The sequence below is a fragment of the Barbus barbus genome (genome assembly GCF_936440315.1).
Source record: "Barbus barbus genome assembly, chromosome: 28".
Taxonomy (NCBI): Eukaryota; Metazoa; Chordata; class Actinopteri; order Cypriniformes; family Cyprinidae; genus Barbus; species Barbus barbus.
The window spans coordinates 9,093,895-9,115,779 of record NC_136756.1 but is presented as its reverse complement, the minus strand read 5'-3'; the positions used below and the strand labels follow the sequence as shown (position 1 = coordinate 9,115,779).

General features: G+C 38.6%; 1 protein-coding gene across 2 annotated transcripts in view; it reads left to right on the top strand.

Annotated features, from left to right (window-relative positions):
• Positions 1-21,885, top strand: part of LOC306848057 (actin filament-associated protein 1-like 2) — a 49,850-nt gene that overhangs the window by 6,958 nt on the left and 21,007 nt on the right. The window contains exons 2-3 of one of the 2 annotated variants that reach the window (XM_079382380.1): positions 4,261-4,398; positions 8,930-9,060. In XM_079382380.1, the coding sequence (XP_079238506.1) occupies positions 4,261-4,398; positions 8,930-9,060 (269 nt within the window). The remainder of the gene's footprint in view (positions 1-4,260; positions 4,399-8,929; positions 9,061-21,885) is intronic. The other variant, XM_079382381.1, reaches the window with a different exon arrangement.

Sequence of the window (21,885 nt, the reverse complement as noted above, 5' to 3'; positions counted from 1 at the left end):
TGTGAGAAAGTTACATAAGTTGTGGTGGGATTTAGTGCATTCTCATGGCTCTTTTTACAGTTCTTGAAATGTTTGTTTGAACAGCACTGTTGAGGCATTGTTAGATGTCTACTAGTTTTCACCCATGACCCCGTATAAACCCATGGGAATTCAGATGTTTACTCCCAGGAGATGAAGCCACAGCTGGAGTCCTAAACCACCACTGCACCCTGCAGACATGGGAGTTCAGAATAGACACAATTGAGATGCTCAGCTCTGGTACCCTATTTGGGAAAATAGACAGTGTGAACCAAGAGCAGTGGTTTGCACAGACCAGAGGCTGAGTTTCTGTTCAAGCTCAGAAGTTTATAGTTTTGCAGTGCATTAGTGTTTTAAATGGTAACAATGGGCCTCAAAGGTAAATTCTTTACGAGACGTTCTCGTGTGTGTGAAAGAGATAATCCACATAATTATTAGTGAATGAGATACAGTTTTATTTATTTAAACGTAATATTTTTGTTGTCAAAGCTGCTGATTTTCTATTGACTGCAGGATTCAGTGAGGTTTGATTGTAAAGAAGAGTCAAAGAGACACATCCTTTGAAACAGCTCCACTTGGATCCTCTGATCCTTTCTCTGGCAAATGATAAAAGCTCGGCCTCGGATAAGGAGCCACGTTTACAGTTTTCTTCTCTCTCTGGCCCTTTGTGATTTCGACTGACTTGCTTTACTGTTAGCAAATTAACTTGCTACCTTAAGCATAACGTTATCTGATTAGTTTGCTAGCTTAGCGAATTATTAGCCAATTGGCCTGCTATAGGCTGTGTCCAAATTCAGGGTCTGCATCCTTCGGAGTACTCATTTGAAGGATGTTACGTCACAGCGCCGCGACGAAGGCTGTCCAAATTCGTAGGATCCTTCAAATGCGGCCCACAAATACGTCCTCCTTTTCCCCGAATTGGAAGGATGGGTGTGGTGGATCCTTTCCCGTCCTACCTATCCCATGATTCTTTTCGGCAGAGCGTAATGGCGGACGAAGCGAGCGGTAGCGGAGTGGGAGAGGAGTTTCTCTGACAAAACAAGCTAAAGTTTATGCTTCGGCTCAATGAATTTGTAGGAGAAATTAGTAGAATACTTAAAAACAAATAAAAATAGGCTATAATGGCTTACCTGGATGTGACTGTCTTGTAGTCTGATATAAAAAAACTCTCCGACAACGAGCAAAGAAAGTATTTAATTTATTTAATTGCTTTATTTCTTCCAAAAGAATTAAAATGAGGAGAATAACTGTTTGTTTGTCCATTTTCCCGCTTCTTGCTTGGCGCTGTCACGGTTGCTAGGCGACAGGATATGAGCAACGGGTAAGGGAGGGAACTGAAAGAAGGGTAGGCTGTCCAAATTCACAAACACCGACTTCCGGGTTTTGCGGACGTCGGAGGATCCCTCCTCCTTCAACCGGGTAGGAAGGATCCTAAGGAGGATGCAGACCCTGAATTTGGACACAGCCATAGTCCCTGCTGAAAAAAAACAATAGAAACCATGACAGAATTTCTATATTTGTTTGGTTATAATGGTATAATTGTACTAGTTTTAATGGAAACTGTTGGTCTCTACTGGTAATTGGTCACCTTCTGGCTTGTTAAAACCACTATATCCTAATGGAAAATGTCCCAAAACTGCAGGAAACAGGTTAAAAGTTGTAATGTTTGTAATGGTATTTGTAGTGGAAACCATTAGAATTTCTGTGATGGTTTCTATTGTTTTTTTTCAGCAGGGGTATCATACCGCTAACATGCTATCTTAATGAGCTATGCTACAAATCCAATCATCTCGTAGAAGGAATCGCTAATGTGATTATTTTTTTTTTTTTACAATATGTGAATTATCAACATTTTGTGATCAGACAGACTGTTTCCTACACAAAAAAGAAGTGTTAAATGGTAAATACGTTTGCTGTTTAAGCATTTAGTATGCTAGCGTGTGCAGTAGATGGCCTCAGCGCTGACAGATAAGGACTGAAAACCATTTTTAAACGAGTAGTGAAATAACAGTACCCGTGTGTTTCAGAAGCGTCATGCTGGTCTTTATGTGCTTCCCTACAGAGATCTTTTCAAAGGTTCATTCAGCTCTATCCCAACAGCTGGCCTGTGTAGAAGTCATCAAAGAGAGATCTTATGACATAATATGATGGACTAGTAATGTCTGACATTATGATTTAAAAAATGGATTCATCTGACGATGCCCTTGTAAAAAAAGTACACTTTACCATATTTTACAAGAGTACTTGTTTTAATATATGCAGTTAGTTGAACGTGCTTTTTGGACTACAGTAACTTAAGTAGGACTTCTTTACTAAATGTCTACTATATGTACTTTTACTATATCCATCTCTACTATATGTCATTTCATAATTAATTCTAATTACTTTGAATTATGTAACTGCTAAATGTAAACTAAAATGTATGTAAATTTTATTTCTATTGAAACTTATACTGTAAGTCATATATTTATAATCATAACACACAAGTTAACATAATGACCAAGCATTTTATATGTGTTGACAATATGTTGTCGAAAAAATCCCATTCAAAGGGACAAAAGTCACGAAAGCATCTCTCTTTAAGTGCACTTAAGTGAAAGCACACTCCTTTTTCACATTGAATATAAGAGAAAATTATGGCATATGCAAGATGCAAGAAGTAGGTTTTATTACCTTCTAGAAGTGCTTTTTCTGAAGAAAACATGATTGACGCTTACCTGTGCAAAAGGTTGTAGGTGTTTTGAGTGGTTTTAACGTGTTGCTACATTAGAAAAAGTGATTTTTTTTTGGAAGTTGTAAATAAGAAAAAGTTTATTTGAGTATGTTGTACAAGAAAATATTATGTCAATTCTCCTACTCCAAAATGTAACTTTTAATTCAATGTGTCACTTGCCAATTCTGAGTGAAAATTGTTTCTACACCAAATTTTTAAGTGTATGATAGTCTGGTCCGTAGATATGGCTCAGGTCTCTATAGCGCGGAGTAAGTAATGTGCTAAACTTCAATTCCTAGACTTGGTGTTCATTCACATTACTAAACTTACATATGAGCAATAATAATAGTGATGCTCGTCTGAGCAAACAGCAGGGACTTTGAGAAACCGGCCGGGAGAGAGTGTCAAATGATGTGTGAGAGAGAGTGAGAGAGGATTGACTGCAGCACAAAGGACCACTGATGTGTGTCTGTGTAATATACACAGTGTGTGGAGTCTCTGTATGTTTACTGTGGTAAGGGCTTGAACAGTGGCCTATTTGTCTGTAGCCAACATAATAAGGGCAAGACAGAGAGCAGGCCTCACTTTAAACCATTATAAAACAGGTAGAGGCCACTTTTCCTCCTTAAGTCACCAAATGTCACAGCAGGATTGAAAATCTGCAGGCGTTTGCTACAATGGTAGAAATGTGTTTGATTCAGTATTAAGCGTGTGTGTTAGAGGCACATGTGTTGATGTTTGTGTGGATTCGAGTGTAGTGTGATGAATGGCTTCGGCTGCAGGAATGTACTCTAACCTTGATATAAAGTCACTTTAGTATAAATAATGCAAAGCAGCATGGAGCAGCACTTATTTAACTGAGAGAGTAAATAAATCAGCAGTTTAGGAGTCCTCTGCTTCAGTCATAATATCAGCATGAATGAATGATTGAAAATCTAACTTAATTCAATCAGCATGGCTGTTTATTTACTTTGGTGGCTTAAATAAATCGAACAAAGATCGCTCCTGGAAACACTGAGCGGTAGCTATTACAGGTTAGTGGGACTGCATTCATAGTTTTTGACTGCATTCATGTTCAAGTTCATTCTGGATTTATATATATCCATAACTTCATAACAGCTATTTCCCCTTCATGTGCATTTGGACATATTTGGATATTTCTTGAACTAAAGCACTTTTAGGGCAGATTTCAACTTTCTGCTTTTTGTTGAATAAATTGAAATCGGTTTTGGAAACTTTCATCATGCCCTCATCGTCTGTTTTTGCTAGTTGAATTTCTGTCATATATTTTTTGTTGAAAATCTGTCATATATTTATCAAAATATTACTTACAATTTAAAATAATCACATTCTAAATAAACATATAATTATAAGTAATTATATTAAGTAATTATGAACAGTGTCATTGAAGAGCTTGAGAGAAAATATGGCATGTGCAAAGAAAAGAAATAAAAATCAAGGAGTATAAATGTGAAAATGATTTAATCGTGTGTGTTGATACATATGTCTGTTTTCTGTGATTTTTGCAGTGCTGGCTCGGCTGGTTTCGGACCTGCAGGCCTTCTTGCTGGTTCTGGACAGTGAGAATCTCAGTTATATTGCTCAGGCCCAAAAAAAATCCATCACAGAGCTGCTATATAAACTACAGGACAACAAGGACGCACCAGGTGACCGCTTGATTATATGAAGTAAATGTGTGATTCTATATGCGAATATGCACTGCTGTTGAAACGGTAGGATTGTTGAGATTGTTTTTTGTTTTTGAAGTTTGCCCACCATTTATTAGATCTGGGCCCGTATTCACAAAACATCTTAAGGCTAAAAGTAGCTCCTAACTCGCTAATTTAGGAGAAAATCTTAAAAATAGTGGGAGTGTGTCAGTCCTAAATGTAGGACTCCTACATTTTTGCTCTAAGAGCAAAAGCGTTTTGGCACTAAAACTAGCTCCTAAATCTGTGAAACGTTAGGAGAACTGAAGAGGACCATTTCACAACTATCCTAAAATGGCTGTTGCCAGCAATCTGGCTCAGAATATAAACATTTTAGAAACATTTGACGATAATGAGCCTTTAAAAAGGTATCACCTTTAAGGTTTGGAGGTTATCTCAAATCCAAATTTTCCTTTGATTATATCCTTTTCATTAACCAGTTGGGCAAGAAGTAACAGATGTTCTTGCGTCCAGTTTGGTTTTCTTTTACATTTGCATGTCTTACTATCAGCCATGATTATTCTACTCTGTTCATTAAAAGGCGGTTTATATGCATCTGCTACAAGAAGCATACATGTAAGAGACTGACAATTAGCTAAACATATAATATTTGTTTAATTAATGACACTTAGCCTGCATGTTAAAATTTTTATTTGAATGTGGCAATTAACATTATTTTTTAAACCTTTATTTGGATATGGCAACATAATATCGTGCTCTACAATATTTCTATGAATAAATCTCTGACAGAGACCCCTTCCCTCTCCTATCAGCCAATCACTGTGTGCATAGTTAATAAGCATACTGACATGATCCACAGCAACCAGGTCAACCCTGCCCTTACTCTTAGCTTAAGACTTCTCTCTATTCCTTAGTAAAAGTTTGTCTCAGCAGCTTTGTGAATAGGTTTTAAGAGAAAACTCTTAGCTAAAAACTTTTACTGCTATTTAGGATAACTTAGTGATACGATAAAATGTTTTGTGAATATGCTATAATTAGAACTTCTTGCATTAAAAACAATCAAGCCCTGCTCATATTTAAAAAGTAACGCAAAAGTAATGTAGCGCATTATTTTCCATATAAAGTAGCTTAATTAGTTACTTTTTTAGGGAGTAACGCAATATTGTAATGCATTACTTTTAAAAGTAACTTTCCCCGACACTGATTATAAACAATAGAGCTAATGTAGATTACGCATTACAACAAAGACCTGCAGGGGGCGCCAACGGCCTGACGATTGTTTTTACACATTACTGTTTAATATTGACGAAGCAGCATTTTATTAAAATGTCCACTTAATCTTTAATATTTGTCCATTTCTTTAGGACAGAAATGCTATAGCCACTGTAATTAAATGAATATGTTTACATCAAAACGTGTAAACTCAGAGTCAGGGTTTGAGCTTTTATTTTGAAACCGCGATTTATTCTCCTGTTTGCATAGATTTATAAATGATTTAGCTTACAAATATGATTAAATGGCACACGTTGCATTCCCAGATGAACGTTATAATAAACCCAAACTCACAACATGCAGAGATGGGAGTTTGAGATGCTCCTCACATGTAAATAACAGTTCCTGTGGAACTACTGTGAACAGAGCCGCTGTGTGACGCACGTATGTAACCTACATGCATGTAAATAATAAAAGAGCTTATACTGTATTAGAACTGCATTGCATATAATTATTTAATTAAATCATAGCGTTTGTGAATTCACAATTATGCTTAATTATGATTTTTAAATGGGTTTAATATCATGCAGCCTTGGAAAATAGTCTAACAATGTGTTTTATGGATTCTCGTCGATGATTTTTAAAAATCGAATAGTTGACTAAAATTTACGAATCGCAACAGCCCTATTTTGCTAACACTTTAGTATAGGGACCAATTCTCACTATTAAGTAGTTGCTTGTAAGCATGCCTATTAATAACATATTTGCTGTTTATTAGTACTTAAAGTAGGGCTGGGCGATAAAACGATAACGATATGTATCGCGATAGACACGTGAACGATATCAATAAAAAATGTCTTCGATAAAACGTTCAATATTTTTTATTCTTCGTCGGAAGAAAACAAAGGTTGCGAAGCAAGTTTGGTTGCATTAACAAAGGCACTCGCTCTCTGGTAACCTAGCAACGTAGGGAGTGACACGCTAACAGCCAATCATGTAACAGTATCATGTTTGGTTGCTCCATATCGTTGTCTCGTGTAAGTGCGCACGCGCGGCTGAGAGTGCACGTCTGCAGCCAGACCTGGCTGGTCTGCTGGATTCCTCTTCATAAGCAGAAAATGAGTGCCGCAGCGAGCGAGGAAATTGTAAATAAAAGAGAAAGTCAGCTCGCCAGTATGGCAGTTTTTTGGATATTATAAGTCTGACCGTAGTCAGACCAAATGTCGTCTCCAAATTATGCAAGACCGTCGTCCCCGCCAAGACTGGTAATACCACAAACTTGATGTATCACCTTAAAAGCAATATCAATAATTATCGATATCGACCGATATGAAACACTGATATCGTGATACAGTTTTCAGCCATATCGCCCAGCCCTAACTTAAAGCACATATTATGTATGAATATATTATACATCCCCAATCTTACCCAATACCTAAACATAACAACTACCTTACTAACTAGGGCTGTGCAATTAAAAATTAAAATTGTGAAATTAAAAATTCAATTTCGATTTCGGCCTCCAACGATTATGAAAATACAACAATTGAGATAAAACGATTATTGCGCCTCATTCTGCCCCCTTTCCAGTTGTGCGCTTTCATTCCTCCATAAAAGCCGTGTAAATCAGTAAACGTGTAAATCAGTAAAATCACGTAACGTGACTTTCGAAAAATGGAACGTGCTTGAATTATTAGAGTTGATTAGATTTATTAATGTTTTTAAAAGCGTGAAAGAACTGCTGTTCCTCAGGAGGATATCTGTGTATGCGCTCAGCGACGGAAAAATTTGTCAAAATGCAGCACTTAGTGATTATTCACATAAACCTTCATTGGTTATGTAATAAATTCATGTAAACAGATGAGACTGAAAATATGCGTGTAACAGTCAAGTGGATCCTTGCGGTTCTTAAAGTGACAGCGGGCTAATATTCCTGCTGCTGACTGTGTGCTTAATATTAATCAAACAACAAAAGACAAAGACAAAAATCACTCACTGTTCTTCATTTTTAAAATCTTATAAGGTTTTCAAAATGTGAGAGGGGTAAAAAACATGAGGGGTAAAAAATAGATTTAACCATTTTTCTCGTATAATGTTTGGTGTCCTTGCCCCCCCCCCACACACACATCAGGATTTCTGATCGTAAATATTCAACATGTTGAATATTTACGATTCACGATCAGACCGCCTCCAACGTTCTTCTGAGCAGATTCAGTCACTCTTAACACATCTCACACCACAGGAAAATCTAATAAGATAATCTTTAGAACCACCAAGATAATTGGGACATTTCCTAGGATTGTTGGAAATCGGCCCACAATCAGCCCGATTATCTTGTGGTGTGTACCCAGCATTAGCCTGTAACGTTCTCCTGTTTTTTCCCGTGTTTTCTTGCCCTTCCTTGTCATAGTGTTTTGATCCTTGGACAGTTAACTTGTTTCTGATTTATTGCTGCCTGCCCTGACTTTAACCTCTTTTGTGGATTACTCTTTTGGATTGTCTTAGATGTACTGTTTTGCTGGTTTGACCCTGCCCGTCTGACTATGCTCTTTAATAAAAGCTTTGCATTTGGATCCCCACTTCGTTGTCAAGACTCCTTCATTACATTATTGAGGCAAAAGTCATAGGTAATGGTTTGTTAATAGTGAGAACTGGACCTTAAAATAAATTGTGACCAAGTGTTTAAAAAATATTCAAAGTACAGTATATAAAAATATAAACAAAGTGTATGTATAAAATTACATATAAGATCTGAAAGGTAGGGTAAATAAACAATGTTAAAATGTTTATTGATTAAAATGGTGCATTGCTACTGCACTTGTTTTTTAGTTCCTTTTTAGGCAGCTTGTTTCATTTTTAGGTGGTATTTTACCGTATACTTGTTGATCCTTAAGTGTATTTAAACTCCACCATACAAAGAGTGCACTTTTGTTAAACATCCCTTCTGTGCACTAACGCTGCAGCACAGCTCTGACACAGCTGTCATGTTTTATATGCTTTTTTATAACTGTCGGAGATCCACCTGCGGCTGTAGAGACTGAGCTGAACTGAGAGCGTTTATAGGATACAGAGAGTCAGTGCAGGGTCATGGAGAGTTTGAGAGGGACAGATGTTCAGTTCAAAGACCGCTACTCTCATATAACTCTTACATATAAAAAAGATCATCTTTACCATCTACATAAATGAAAAGAGTTTTATATGTAAATGCCTCTGTTATGAATGGCTAACCTCTTCTTACCACAGTTTATTGCTTCACTTGCTGTTTTGGGTTCTTTTCTGTGTAAATAAAAGATTATTGTATGTGTTTTATGTTTAGCAGAGGATGCGGAGTACATGATTATGAACTGTCCCTCTGGAGGCCCCAGTGATCTCAGGGAAAGCACCACTGCTGAGGCTCATTCGACGGAGGAAGCTCTTTCAGTCACCTCTACTCACCTGCAGCCCGGGGTGAGTCCAGCCCTCCCGCCATCATTACTACATGATATAATATAACACTTAATGAAAAGTTTATTGACATGTTATCAGCTCTAAATAGAATATTACAGCTTTTAAGTATTTGGCTTGTCAAAGAAGAGAGATTTTTATTTTGTGTGAAAGCTATTTACATACAAGTGAATAATATTTGAGTTGGTATGGACCCTGTTTACATAATACACATTCCTAGTCTTATCGTGTAGCATTCATCTGTTTGTAGTCAGTTTTCCAAAGAAAAAATGTTTAATCTTCCATTAGAATGTAATAACTGTCACATCACGTCACCTGCCCCTCCAATCACGTCACATATCCCAACATATTTTACTCATTGAATATTTAGTTTTACTCAAAAATACATCATGTTACATTCGTGTAGTGGGCTTGGAATGCTGATTTATATTGATTTTTTTTAATTTCAGTGTTATTTTAATATTTTATATTATGACATTTCATGTTATTTTATGTTTCTTTTTTACTTTGTGTTATTTTAATATTACAGTATTTTAGCTTTTATTTTATTTTAAAATTTTCAGTTTTCATTTTTTTGTTTAAGTGTTCATAATTTTGTGTTTTTGTCATTTTATTTTTTATTTTCTATTATATATTTCTATTATATATTTCTCTTCAGCTTTCATTTATTTTTATTTCAGTCTAAGTAATTTTTTGTTATTTTCTATTATATATTTCTACTATATATTTCTCTTCAGCTTTCATTTATCTTTATTTCAGTCTTAGTAAGTCATTTTTTGTTATTTTCTATTATATATTTCTATTATATGTTTTTATTCAGCTTTCAATTATTTTTATTTCAGTCTTAGTAATTCTAGTATTTCAATTTTGTGCTTTTGTCATTTATATTAGTTTTTTATATTTTCTATTTAGCTTTTATTTGTTTTATTTTTTAATTTCAGTTTTAGTAATTCTAATACTTCAACTATTTCCGCTTTATTTCAAGTAATGTAAACAATTTTACTAGTAATAGTTTTAATACTAATTTAAAACATAATACCACTGTTTAATTTTTTATTGGATTTTATGTGAAGTTTTGGTCACAATGTGAAGTATCCTTGGAACGCAGCTATTTGTTACGTGCTTTTCTTTGAGCTTATTTTGAAGGATGCACCAAGCACATCTTTCCTATTCTCCAGTTACCCACAATCCTTTGCATACATTTACATTCACAAACAAATTGTGAATAAAGTGAATTGAAACTGAGCTCATCTGATTTTATTACTCATTGCAAGAAAAAATAACAGAAATGAAAGCATTACGTTTTTTGTTTTGTAAATTAATCACATACTTAACTGTCCTTAATGTAAATCAGACCACATTCACTTTATTGTAGAAAACTGTATTGCTTAAATAGAAAATCAGTTTATATAAAGGTTTTTAATATAAAGCATTTTTCCTAAAATTATTTTAATAATATTTTCATGCCATGACCACAGGGGTGGAAACATTTAGCCATGAGCGCTTACAAGACTGTCTCATTCTAGCGTTTAATGCTGAGGAGTTTAACCTGCTACTATACCATTTAATATAACACTTATGGACCAATCAGCATCCAGGGCTGGATATATTAATTTATAATACAAAATCTATGTTAATGTAGTTTCATCGTAACTGTAACCTCTCGCTTACGGGCAGGCCAGATCTGAACAGAGGCCTTGATGAATAAAAGAGTTATTGTTTAACTGCGGAAGTGGTATTAGTAGTATAAGTCATATGCTTGTGTCTCTTATCAGTCTGAGGAAGCTATAGTTAACAGATACTTTTAGCTTTGCAAAACAACAGTGTGGCATATGCCAGCATTGTGTGAATGGACACCTGCTGCCATTCTCCGGCATTAAAGGCTGGTTTATGTGCATGTGGGTGTTTTAATCACAGCGGAGTATTCCAGAAATGCATTATAATGAAATTCAGCCCAGTAACAATGCAAACAACACTGCGTCAAGGTCTTAGTGTATGAATGGGTCGTGTGACGACAACAAGATATCAAAAATAACATTCCAGCGGTTCCCCCTTGAGTGATTCATGGTGAAAAAACCATAGCTGCATTTGCTTCAAGGACACGATCCAAATTATGAGTGAAATGAAAAAGAGTAGGGGATTGTGTTGTGTGCCAACCGTTTTTGCTTTGTGAGAAAGATTGCTCTAATATGTATTAGTTTCAGCTAAGCAATTTTTTAGGGGTTTTATTTTATAATTCTGTACAAAGGGTCTAAAAATTGACATGTGAGGTTGCTAGAAGTGGCAAAAACCACACAAAACACATAACACGCACACATGGAATGAGCACACGGACCCATGAACCGCGACAGTACCCCTCCTCCTAAGAGCGCCTCTCGGCGCTCCCAGGAGAACCTATCTGGCGATTGTAATCTTCAATAAGAGAGTGATCTACTATGTCTCTCACAGGCACCCAACTCCTCTCCTCTGGCCCGTAACCTTCCCAGTCCACCAAGTACTGAAATCCTCGTCCCCTCTGTCTTGAGTCCAGAATACGTTTCACCAAATAGACAGGTTCCCCATCTACGAGACGCGGCGGTGGGGGAACCGGGACAGGCGGGTTAATAGCAGAATGAAATACGGGCTTTAATTTAGAAACATGAAAGACGGGATGAACTCTCCTGTACGCTGGAGCAAGTTTGAGGCGGACTAATGATCTTGGTGACAGTAAACAGGCCAATGAATTTGGGAGCAAGCTTATTACAAACGGTGCGAAGAGGAATGTTCTTAGATGAAAGCCACACTTTTTGACCAACGACGTAGATGGGAGGCTTCGACCGGTGGCGATCGGCTTGGGCCTTGGTGCGTGCCCCCACCCGGAGAAGAGTCTGTCTGGCACTGCTCCAGGTGCGACGGCACCTCTGGACAAAGGCGTAAGCGGAGGAAACTGCGACTTCGGATTCCTTACTGGGAAAAACAGGTGGATAGTACCCTAAGCTACCCTCAAACAGAGATAGGCCCGTAGCCGATAGAGTTATGTGCGTACTCAACCCATGAGAGCTGCTAGATCCAGGAGGACGGATTCTGTGAAACCAAACATCGTAACATGCGTTCTAAATCTTGGTTCGCTCTCTCTGTCTGACCATTACTCTGAGGATGGTATCCAGAAGAAAGACTAACAGTCGCCCCTAATAAGTGACAAAATTCTTTCCAAAATTTGGAAATCAACTGAGGCCTCCTGTCCGAGACCACGTTCGTCGGGAGGCCATGAATGTGAAAAACATGGTCAATGACAGCAACCGCTGTTTCTCTGGCAGATGGCAGTTTGGGCAGAGGGATGAAATGAGTTGCCTTCGAGAACCGGTCCACCACGGTCAAAACCACCGTGTTGCCCTGAGAGGGTGGAAGACCCATAACAAAATCAAGCGAAACATGGGACCAGGGTCTCGAAGGAACTAACAGCAGCTGGAGTCCCGCAGAGGGTCAATTAGAAGTCTTAGAAAAAGCACAGACAGTGAAAGCCAAAACAAAAAGTCATATGTCACGAGCCATAGATGGCCACCAGAATCGCTGCTTAATAAGAAATGTGGAACGACTCACCCCAGGATGACAAGCCAGCTTGGAAGAAAGACCCCATCGAATGACGTCAGACTATAAATTCTCAGGTACAAACAAACGACCCGGTGGGCATCCGGGCGGGAGAGTTAACCCTTCAGAGGCTGTGCGAACCTTCGATTCGATCTCCCAAGACACCACAGAGATGACCACCTTCTGTGGTAAAATAGGCTCGGGAGAAGATGGGTGCTCGGAAAGGTCAAAAATATATGATAACGCATCAGGTTTGATGTTTTTAGATCCCGGAATGGTAAGAAATAGAAAAATCAAAACAACCGAAAAATAAAGCCCACCGAGCTTGCCTAGAGTTTAACCTTTTGGCGGATTTGATGTATTCCAAATTCTTATGTTCGGTCCAGACGATGAAAGGAACCCCCGAACCCTCCAACCAATGACGCCACTCCTCCAAAGCGAGCTTGACTGCCAGCAGCTCCCTATTACCAATATCGTAGTTGCGTTCAGCGGGAAATAAACGGTGAGAAAAAAACACGCAAGGATGCAACTTGTCATCTGAGGAAGAGCGCTGGGACAAGACCGCACCAACTCCCTCCTCTGAAGCGTCAACCTCCATCACAAACTGACGTGACGGATCAGGAGCGACGAGAATAGGGCCTGAAACAAAGCAGCCTTTTAGTTTGGTAAAGCATCAGCTGCGTTAAACCACCTAAATGCAGTCTTGGTGGAGGTTAAGGCAGTCAGAGGAAAAGCTAGCTGGCTGAAATTGGGACAAAAAACGCCAGTAAAAATTGGCAAAGCCCAGAAAACTCTGCAGGGCCTTACGAGAATCTGGGATTGGCTAATCCACCACATCCTTAAATTTGTCGGGGTCCATGCACACTCCCTCAGCCGACACGATGTACCCCAAAAAGGGGACTGACTGTGCATGGAAAACGCATTTCTCCACCTTGACATAAAGCCCATTCTCTAACAACCTCTGAAGCACTCGCCTGACGTGCTGAACATGTTCCTGGAGAGAGTGAGAAAAAATCAATGTGTCATCCAGGTAGACATAAATGAACTGATTGAACTGATTCAGGCACGTCATTGATGAGTGCCTGAAAAACCACGGGAGCATTCGAAAGACCGAACGGAAGAACAAGATATTCAGAGTGCCCCCTGGGGGTATTAAAGGCGGTCTTCCATTCATCCCCCTCTCTCAAGCGGACCAAATGGTAAGCATTACGGAGATCCAATTTCGTGAAAAACAATGCACCCTGCAGAAGCTCGAAGGCAGAAGACATCAATGGAAAAGGATAAAGCCCCCGATAGTCGATGCACGGACGCAGGGAACTGTCTTTCTTTTCCACGAAAAAGAACCCCGCACCTGCCAGGGAGGAAGAGGGGCGGATGATCTTAGCAGCTAGAGAATCAGAAATGTATTTCTCCATGGCCTCCCTCTCCGGAGCGTAAAGTGAGTATAATCTGCCTTTAGGCGGAGACGTACCTGGCAATAAGTCTATAGCACAGCCATAGGGACGATACGGAGGCAGAGAAGCAGCTCGAGACTTACTAAACACTCCCTTCAGGTCGAGGTACTCTCTGGGCACATTTGACAGGTCCCCATGCTCATCCTGAAAAACAGAACAAGACACAGAAGGACAGGCAGACAATAGGCAAGAAGCGTGACACTTATCACTCCAGGCCAGAACATAATCATGGGCCCAGTTAATGTGGGGTTTGTGTAAGGTCAACCAGGGATGACCAAGAACTATGGGAACAGAAGGAGAATTAGTCAGAAAAAAATTAATATCTTCCGTGTGGTTACCCGAGGTGACCAGTCTTATCAATCCTGTGGTGTGAGTGACAGGAGTCAATGACTGACTGCTGAGGGCAATGACAGAAATAGGATTCTTAAGGACAAATACAGGAACTTTAAGCTTACGGGCCACAGTAAAATAAAAAAAATTACCCTCAGAGTCCCACTGAATCTTGATTGGGAGATGGGTGACAGTGCGGGAGGTCTTTTCCGTAGCGAGCCCGCCCTCCAGTAGCCTCTTGCTTACCGGCGGGCTCCGGCTTTTACTGGACACTGTGCAACCATATGACCAGCCTCCCTGCAGTACAAACATAATCCACGGCTGCAGCGTCTCTCCTTCTCATCCGGAGAGAGACGAGACCGTCCCATTTGCATGGGCTCTGAATCCGATACTTCGACAAGCGCCTCATAGGAGTTGTATGTAGAATGGTCCAGATGATCTGTAGCCGAGAAAAGAGGTCTGTGCTGACTTCGCCGCCACAACCTGGCGTCCACCCGGATAGCCAAGTCAATAAACCCATCCAAAGAGGTGGGTAAATCCAAGGCATAAATGTAGTTTTGGATATGAGGAACCAGTCCGTGCAAAAACGTGTCCCACTGAGCCTCTGCGTTCCAGCTGCATTCTGCGGCCAAGGTACGGAACTCGATAGAATAATCTGTAACTGTTCGGTGAGTCTGGCGTAATTCCACCAAGATCTGTGCCGCCTCTCTTCCGGATGCTGCTCGATCGAAAACCTTTCTCAGTTCACTCGAGAAAGCCTGGAATGAAGAAACACACTGGTGCTTGTTGTCCCAGACCGTAGTGCACCAGAGAGATGCCCGTCCAGAAAGTAATGTGATAGCAAATGCTACTTTAGATTCCTCTGTGGGAAATGATGAAGGCTGAAGAGAAAAGTACAAAGAACATTTAGTCAAAAAGGGATGGCACAAGTGAGGCTCACTGGAGTAGACTGTGGGAGGCGGCAACCGAGGTTCGGCAGAGTGGATGGTACAAGATGCATCAGGAACAGCAGGTGGATTGTGCGCAGCAGGCTGTTGTGTGGGCTCCACCTTAAAACGCTGAAACTGGGAGGTTAATTCAGAGACCTGCGACACCAGTGCTTGAATAGCGCAGCCAGTGCTCACCATTTGTTCCTCCTGTTGAGTCATTCTTGCATTACTGTTCTCTAGGAAACTTCTTAGCTCAGTGGCACTCGCTGGATCCATCTTCTGGTCAGTTCGTTCTGTCACAAAATCAAAGACTCAGATCCAGTAGCGAGTGAATAACAGTTTAATATCTCTCAGAATAAGGAAACAACAGCAGTTTCAAAATCCGAGGGTAACATCCTAGCTCGAAAAGCAAAGGTCCGTGAACCAGAAGTCCAGCCGAGGAGGAAACCATCCGAGCAGGAGCGGAGCACGATCAGTAGAAAACAATTCTGGAAGCCAAGGAGAGAAACAAACAGAGGTGAGCGAGACAACGAACTGACAAAGAATTGTGAAAGAGCGACCCAGATATAGGCAGTGAAATAGGCTGCAGGTGAAACACCTGATTAGGATGCGGACGTGGCAAAAACCACACAAAACATATAACACGCACACATGGAATGAGCACACGAACCCATGAACCATGACAAATAATCTATAAGCAAAAAGCAGCCTAATAATCACATTGTCTAAAATAAATAAATAAAATAACAGTAACAGGAAATGTTCAACTACTGTTGAAGTAGTCGGACCTGCAAGATTTTTAAATGAAATTTTTCTCGATTCACCTACCATGTAGCAAAAACGTTTTTACTCTGGCTCATATACGCACTAAAGATCTCTAATGAGTCTGCTGTGAAGTATTTTTAGGGGCTGGTAAAGTTAATGGTGCCTGGAACTATATTGTAATGCTTTCCCCGGGCCCAATAAGTACGCTGTATTTTTAAGTACTGTAGTGGGCCCCTGCTGTGACAGGGCCCGGGACAGTCCCAACTATTGACTGTGATGTGCCTCTATATGTTTGACATTTGAAAGGGATATAGATGTATAACGTAATGAATACCCTAAAGACATCATGCGCCGTGACGTGTACTTCAGAGTACACTAGTGTTTGATGGTGTTGTAATGTATACTCTGAGCCACACTACAGTGTGTACTTGTGCTGTGATGTGTATTTTAAGAGACACTAGCTCTATGGCCATAATAACAGGGCAGATGGGCCGGCTGCACACTAGCGGTTACGAGGCCCAGAGCGCTGGGTTGGAGCAGGGCTTGTGTTGTGGCCACCTGATGAGCATCTCCCAGCTTCAGCGCAGCCTCACTGCGGTCCTACCCCCTCATCTCACCCAAGGGTTGAGCAGGGCACGGGGTCAGAGGTCAAATCCTGCCTCGTAACCAAGGTTTTTCAAGTGGGCAACCACATATAAACAACAGGGACAGGAAGAACTGAAAGGGAAGAGCAGCGCTGGAGGAAGAAACGCTATGGAAACACACTCGTAAGAAGACAGAGCAGTTATAGTGGGGCCACATTAGCGAAATCTGTGAAATTGCGTGAACAATTTGAACCTGTTGTGAAATCTGCATTGGGAAATCTTTTGCTTTCACGCAAAATTCTCAATCGAATATGTGACCCTGGACCACAAAACCAGTTCTAATTTGCACGGGTATATTTGTAGCAATAGCCAAAAATACATTGTATGGGTCAAAATTATAGATTTTTATTTTATGCCAAAAATCATTAGGATATTAGTTAAAGAGCATGTTCCATGAAGATATTTAGTAAATTTCCTACTGTAAATATATCAAAACCAAATTTTTGTTTAGTAATATGCATTGCTAAGTACTTCATTTGGACAACTTTAAAGGCAATTTTCTCAATATTTGGATTTTTTTTTCTTTGATGTATAAATCTCAATTTTGAAAAATTTACACTTAAAACTGGTTTTGTGGTCCCGGGTCACATATAGATTACTACTGAAATTGCTGGATTTTCGCCCGTGAAAATGTGCCAAATAAGGGTAAATGTGACTTTAGAGTTATCGTTGTTAAATTGTGGTTAGTTGAGTTGTGCTGATCTAGTTTCTGTGAAGAACAGCGAGAATATTTGTTGACATGAATATATTGACATTGGCTTGAGTTTGTTGTATAATGTACTCTGTAATCTGTAAAATGATGTCCTTCCACTAAATCTTCAGAATAAAAAACATTGTTTCCTCTTTCTGGCAGAATAGGTTTAAATAAACAAATTAAATCACATTTGCTGACTCATAATCAACATATAAAGGAGGCAAATGTTTAATCCTGTTTTCCAAGGTGACATTCCAAGGACTCCTTAAAGCAATAACCCCCCCCCCCCCCCCCCAAAAAAAAAAAAAAACTGAAGGCAGTTGCTATTAGATGCTATTTACGAATTTTAGTTAGCTATTTTTAGTTTTGTTTGTATTTTAAATTAGATCTTATTTCAATTATATTTTCTATTTTCACTTTAGTTTTTAGTTTCACTTTAATTTTAATTTTCAATTTATAGTTTTAGTGATTTTGTTGTATTTTTGTAATTTTCTGTCTGTATAATTTTAGTTAGTTATTTTAGTACTTCAAGTTAAACTAAATGAAAATGTTTACATTTATATATTTTATTTTATTTTGGTTCAGTTTATTTTATAAAACATATTTCATAAGGCACTATTACTGTTAAAATTTTAATAAATGATTAAACTGTTAAAGTATCTGTTGAATTTGTTGAATGCACAATTTGGCTAAAATAAAATAAAATAAAGTAAAGTAAAATAAATAAGTTATGTAGTGTACAATCATTTTGTTTATTATTAATTTATTTTATTTCTTGGCAACCATGATGACTGTGACATGAAATGTACATATGTGCTGCATTATGCCTTCATAATTTTTGTTTTTATTTCACTGAAAACATAACAGCACATGAGTAAATAATGACAGAATTGTCATTTTTAGATGAAATGTTCCTCTAATGACGTTACTTTATTTCCTCTGTGCTGTTTTCTTCTAAGAACCCAGCATGGCCCTTTCTAGATCACAGCAATTAAGTGCAATAGGAAGTTCACCTAATTCCAGGACCCTGAGCGAAATCAAAAGCTCATTTGAAAAAGATTGAGGGGGAGGAAGTGAGGGGGACGGGCCCTATCTTTAACAGGAAATGCCATGTTTAAGCGAGAGGCCCGGTTCGGCGACCCAACGCTGCTTTGTGATTGGCTGGAAGGGAAGCGGAGGGGAGGAAGAGGACTTTGGGAGGATAATTATTGCTGTCTACGTGAGAGAGGACAGTGATGGAGTGATAGAGAGATGGACTGATAGAACAACTGCACAGACGGAAGGAAGTCGGATGGTGCGGGGAGGATCTCCTGGGAGGTGTGGGAGGGATGAGGTCACCCGCCAAGTGTGCGCCAAAATCCTGGGGTTTCATGCCAATCAGACGATCTATTTATTTAATTTTTAACCCTATTTTCTTACAAACATGTTTCTGCGGTCTTCTTAGATATATAACAGTTATATTATATACAATATCTCTAAGTAATATAAACTACTGTTCAAACATTTGGGGTCAAAGAAATTTGTATAAAGGAGTATAAAGAAATTGATACTTTTATTCAGCAAGGACGCATTGATCAAAAGTGACAGTAAAGACATTTATAAAGTTACAAATAATTCTAAATAGTTCCATTTCAGAGAGATTCTTTTCTTTTGAACTTTCTATTCATCAAAGAATCCTGAAAGAAATTGATCACAGTTTCCACAAATATAATTAAAAAGCACAAAAATATTTCTGAACGATCATGTGACACTGAAGACTAATTATGAAACAGTTATTTTAAATGATAATATTTTACAATATTACTGTTTTTACTGTATTTTTGATCAAATAAATTCAGCCTTGATGAGCATAAGTCACTTTAAAAAAATAAAACGCATAACTAAAATCAATCAATTTAAATGTTTTAGGTATCACAACATTATAAATGTACAGTATAAAAATGTAATGTACAAATTAAAATTTAACAGAGTTATTAAATTATTATAGTGTTAACTTTTAAGTTTTATACATATATACAGTCATGGCCATAAATATCGCCCAAAAAAAACAAAGCCCAAATTCCCTTAATCATCCATCACAATGAGAAAAACCAAAGAATATATTTCTGATGTGCAGCAAAAGATAATTGAGCTTCACAAATTAGTGAAGTGGCTTTAAGAAAAGAGCTAGAGCTGTGAAAACCCCCATTTCTACCATCAGGGTAATAATTAAGAATTTCCAAACAACATAAAATGTTATGAAACTGCCTGGAAGAGGACATGTGCCTATATCGTCCCAATGCACGGTGAGAAGGAGAGTTTGAGTGGCTAAAGACTCTTCAAGGATCACAGCTGGAGAATTGCAGAAAATAGTTGAGTCTTGGGGTCAGAAAACCTTTTAAAAAAAATTGTCAAACAGCCCCTACATCACCACATGTTGTTTGGGAGGGTTTCAAGAAAATTTTTCCTAGCTCATCCAAAAACAAACTCCAGCATATTCAGTTATCAGACATGACAAGCTTTTTAGCAGCAAACACTCAAGATGGGTTTGGTGAACACAGGGATAAAAAAGTACCCCATGTGTACAATGAAATATACCGCTGTACTTTTAATGTTGTGGGCCTATATTTCTGCTGGAGGTCCTGGACATCTTGTTTAGACACATGGCATCATGGATTCTATCAAATACCAACAGATAAAAAATCAATAAGTGACTGACTCTGTTAGAAATCTTAAAATGGGCCATGTTTGGATCTTCCAACCGTACAATAATCCAAACACAAACCTCAAAAACAACACAAAAATGGGTCACTGAGCACAAAACCAAGCTTCTGCTGGCCATTCCAGTCCTCTGACCTGAACCCTGTAGAAAATGAGTGAGGTGAACTGAAGAGAAGAAGCACCAACATGGAGCTGTGAATCTAAAGGATCTGGAGTGATTCTGGATGAAGGAATGGTCTCTGATCTCTTGTCAGGTGCTCTCTAACCTCATCAGGCATTATAGGAGAACATTTAGAGCTGTTAAACTGACAAATGGAGGTTTCAAAAAGTATTGAATAAAAAGGTGTCGTTAATTGTGGCAAATGTGTTTTAGAGAAAAAACATTTATTTCATAATGACATTTCCCCCTAATTTAAATTCTTATTATGCAATGAAAGGTTAGATTTTTGTGAATTTTTAAATAAAAAATCAAAAGGATTAACAATGCAGATTAATTTTCACAGGCGGCTTTGATCATATTTACCAAGGGTGCCGATATTTTTTGCCATGACTGTATGTTCAATTTGTGCTGAATACAGTGTAATCACTTTAGCCATTGATTTGTTTATAAGCAACTGGAAAAAGCACAAAAATAAGGGCATGTCAGACTTTTCCAGGGCCAAAAACCCACTCAGACCCCAGAGGGTTAATCAATATGTTACTGATATTTTGTGCATCCCTAATGGTCGTAGTTCACTGTGCACACCTGTAGCTCTGAGATATGGGTCCTGTGTAAAGCATTCTTACAGTAGTCAGGTGGGTTTGTGTGTGTCTGTATGGGTCAGTAAGAGGAGCGAGTTTACAAGCTTAGATTGGTTCCTCTGTGCTTCATGAGGTAATGTAACAATCTGACACGGTTAAAATGACCTGCATGTTTTAGGATGTGTGTGTTTGCCTTCTTCATTCACTTTTATAATGGTTGATGTGAGACAGAGTGGAATGTGCAATGAATGTTTTACAGGCTTAGTGAGCACTCAAGACCCCTCCTGTCTCTGCCAGCCATCATAACAGTACCACAAACCTTTTTACTTTCTCTTTTGTCATGATTTTTACTTCTCCAAACACTGGCACATAATCTGCGATGATGCATTTCCAAGGAATGGTGGTTTGCTCCCTCTTTAAAGTCAAAATGGCCTGCAGACTGCAATTCACATTGACTCATTTCTTAGTTTTTCTTTTCTAGCTTCATACATTCTTGGTTCTTATCATTTTTTATCCTTTTAGCTTTTGGCATCCCTTACAAATGTGTTCCATTCCTGCATCTATATTTGTTTCTCTGCCTCTATCCCTTGTTCCCTCACATATTTGTGAACACACAAAAACTCCTTTCATCTTTCATTCACAGATATGTATCTGATCCCCAGAGCTGTACAGGCTGTGTTCTCAAACACAACCACGCCTCCCCCAACAGCCAGAGAGGGAAACAGAAAGAATGAAAATATGCAGGAGATAAAAGAGAAGAAACGCTCAGAAAAGACGTAATTAACATTCTGAAATTCTTCAGTCAAACACCCATCTTCCAACATACAGACACTGAACTGAAGATAGGATATAAAGGGATCATTAACACACTTCAAGTCAGTCCGTTTCAGTCTATTGTTGATGTTAATGATGAAGTGCATAATTTTTATGCTAAAACGCTCTTTACTATATCACAGATAGAAGTAGATACATTGTTTACGTTCAGATCAAAGTGTCAACAATGT